The sequence below is a fragment of the Impatiens glandulifera genome, chromosome 4 (assembly GCF_907164915.1).
Source record: "Impatiens glandulifera chromosome 4, dImpGla2.1, whole genome shotgun sequence".
NCBI lineage: Eukaryota > Viridiplantae > Streptophyta > Magnoliopsida > Ericales > Balsaminaceae > Impatiens > Impatiens glandulifera.
The window spans coordinates 43,329,340-43,332,248 of NC_061865.1; the positions used below are offsets into that span (position 1 = coordinate 43,329,340).

Consider the following 2,909-nt stretch of genomic DNA (forward strand, 5'->3'; position numbering starts at 1 on the left):
CTTTACCTAAATCTTCTTTCCTCTTCTCATCTACACTTCCATCCCCTGATATTCCATCTTGGTTTTCGGTAGTATTCTTGGGAATCTGACTATCAACTTCTTTGTTACTACCCTTTCCTTTCTTTCCATTTGTCTGAATTGCTTCTAATTTCCCTAGTGATTGCTCTTTTATCTCTTCTGTTGTGTTCTTGGCTTTTTTTATATGTCGTCTCATTCCTGATTTCTGGCATTTATGCTTTTCTTCGATTGTTTTTGCGCATTTAGCGATGAAATGTTCAAAGGTATCGCAAACAACACATGTATATGTTCTCAATTCATATATGATGCCTATGATATAAGAATCATTTATGTGTCAATTAATGTCCTATTCTTTAATTTGATCAATTCAATTTTAAATGGTTGCAGGTTGCTAGAGTTTCTAATATAGTTTCCGGGTACGTATTAATTTATTGAATTAATTCATACATTCATTTTGTTTATATATCTTATAAATGAATAAAATTGTATATTAATAAATAATGCAATATGTGACAGAAGTAGGAACATGTGGACTAGTCCTAACAACAATTACATGGTCCAAGGGCAGTCTTCAAGAATGGGATCAGAACAAAACCAGATAAGAGCAACAATAGTGATGCCGGGACAAGGTGGTAGCATGTCTAGGGCCTGGATGAATCATCCGTATCATCATCATCATGTTCATCAGCAGCAGCACCAGCAGACACCACAACAGCAGCAGCTTCCAGGGGATAAAATAGGCAGGAGTATGATTTTGCAGATTGCAATGATATCCATGGAAGAGGTTGTTAAAATGGCCGAGATGGGGGAACCTCTGTGGATCCCAAATCGTTCTGATTGCGGTATCGGGTTCAAGTTGAATGAGGATGAGTATTTTCGGATTTTCCCCATAGGATTTGGACCTCGCCCTGGAAGTCTTTATTGCGAGTCCTCTCGCCACTCCACCACCCTTAATATTAGTTCTCATTCTCTTCTGGATATTTTCATGAGTCAGGTACGTACTAGATAGCTAGAATATATTATTATTTTATTATTAATTATTAAATAAAAAAAATGTACTGATGATGATGTTCAGGCTAATTGGAAGAGCTTCTTCAGTGCCATTGTGTCAAAAGCGACGTGTTTGGAAATCTTGTCGAGTGGATTGTCTCCAGGAAATTATAATGGTGCATTGCAAGTGGTAATTAATTAAGTGTTTGTTTAATTATATATAATGGTTGGTTGCATTATTTCATATAGTTTATATGAATGAATGAAATTTGTTGCTGCAGATCTCTATAGAGACGCATGCGCAGACTTCTTTTGTTCCTATCCGTGACAACGTGTTGGCAAGGTACTGCAGGCAAGTGGGTGAAAAGAAGTGGGCAGTGGTGGACGTTTCTCTTGACATATTTCGGGAATTCCATCTAGTGAAATCGAGGAAAAGGCCTTCCGGGTGCATAATTGAAGATACGCCCAATGGATTCACAAACGTGACATGGATAGAGCACGTTGAAGCACAACACGTGACTGGTGTTCATCCAATCTACAAGGCTCTGGTCAGATCCGGGTTAGCTTTTGGCGCCAAACGTTGGCTTGGTATTCTCCAAAGCCAAACCGATCGTCTCTTTAGTGTCATGTCCAACACCCTGCCCTTTTCTGATATCACCGTGGCGATGAGTTCGGAAAGTAAAAGGAGCCATACTTGGTTGTCTGAGAGGATGGTAGGGATCTTTAATACGGGAGTGAGTGTGGCGACAGGGAATGTTTGGAATATAATTCCATACAGTGGCCCAAATAAAGTTAGAGTTCTCATGATCAGGAACACAGATATTCCCGGTCGTCCTGTAGGGGTCATCCTTGTCGCTACATATTCCTTTTGGCTCAATTTCCCGCCCATCACTGTATTTAAATTTCTCCAAAACCAACAAACAAGGAGTCAGGTATTGTACCTCTTTCAATTCTGTCTTTGTATATATCTTGACAAATTAATTAATTATTCTTGTCTTAAATAAACAGTGGGATGTTCTTACATCTTCTGAACAACCACTTAAAGAAATCTCCCGCATTGTGATTGGCCGAGATTCTTCTAGCAGCGTATCTGTGCTACGATTTAATGTAACAAATCTTCTTAAGTCTTTTTCTGCTTATATAAATTATGAATTAATTGATTATTAAAAAGGCATATATGTATAATATGCAGCCTGAAGTACTGGTCCTGCAAGAGGAAAATTGGGATCCAATGGGAGCGTACATTGTATATGCCCCGGTTGACAGCACGGCGGTGAACCTGACTTTGGTCGGAGGGGATTCCAACTACGTGACAATGCTTCCTACTGGTTTTGTGATAGGTCCGGACGGTCTGGGCAATGGAAGTGATGGGGCCGGCTCATTGGTAACTTTATCCATCCAGATTTTGGTTGATTCTAATCCCAATATTGTGGTTGAACAGCCATCTGTGGACACTCTTACTAATTTGCTCAACAATACCGGGTATAGTCTCATGATTGCCTTAATGAACCAGTAAGATGTTTTCTCTATCTAGCTATTTGACTATTTTTTTTTTAAAGATCTAGCTCTTTGTTTTAATTGAATTCAGTTACTTTGGCAGGCTTCAATTCTATCTCATTTGCTGAGTTTTCTTTAGCTTTTAAATATTATTTTTTATTATTTAATATTTCATTTGCTATGGGTTTTTAACAAGTTTAGGACTCTTTGCAAGTTTAATCTAGATAGATAGTTAGTGATTACTTTGTAATTATTTAATTCAATATCCTCCATTTTATTATTCTTCATTTCCAAATATTTTGTTTTAAAAAAAACAGAGTTTAATGTCTTAAAATTCCATATATTTTCATTTTTAATTTCTATCATGTTTTATTTGTGAGTTTTAAATATTTTTTCTAGATTGT

At 37.2% G+C, this 2,909-nt stretch overlaps 1 protein-coding gene across 1 annotated transcript; it reads left to right on the forward strand.

The window, feature by feature from the left end:
* Positions 1 to 544: 544 nt before the first annotated feature.
* Positions 545 to 2,524, forward strand: LOC124935176 (homeobox-leucine zipper protein MERISTEM L1-like). The gene is made up of 5 exons (XM_047475626.1): positions 545 to 1,012; positions 1,094 to 1,198; positions 1,290 to 1,901; positions 2,017 to 2,115; positions 2,201 to 2,524. Exons 1-5 carry the CDS (start codon positions 545 to 547, stop codon positions 2,522 to 2,524), a joined length of 1,608 nt encoding a protein of 535 aa, XP_047331582.1.
* Positions 2,525 to 2,909: the final 385 nt, after the last annotated feature.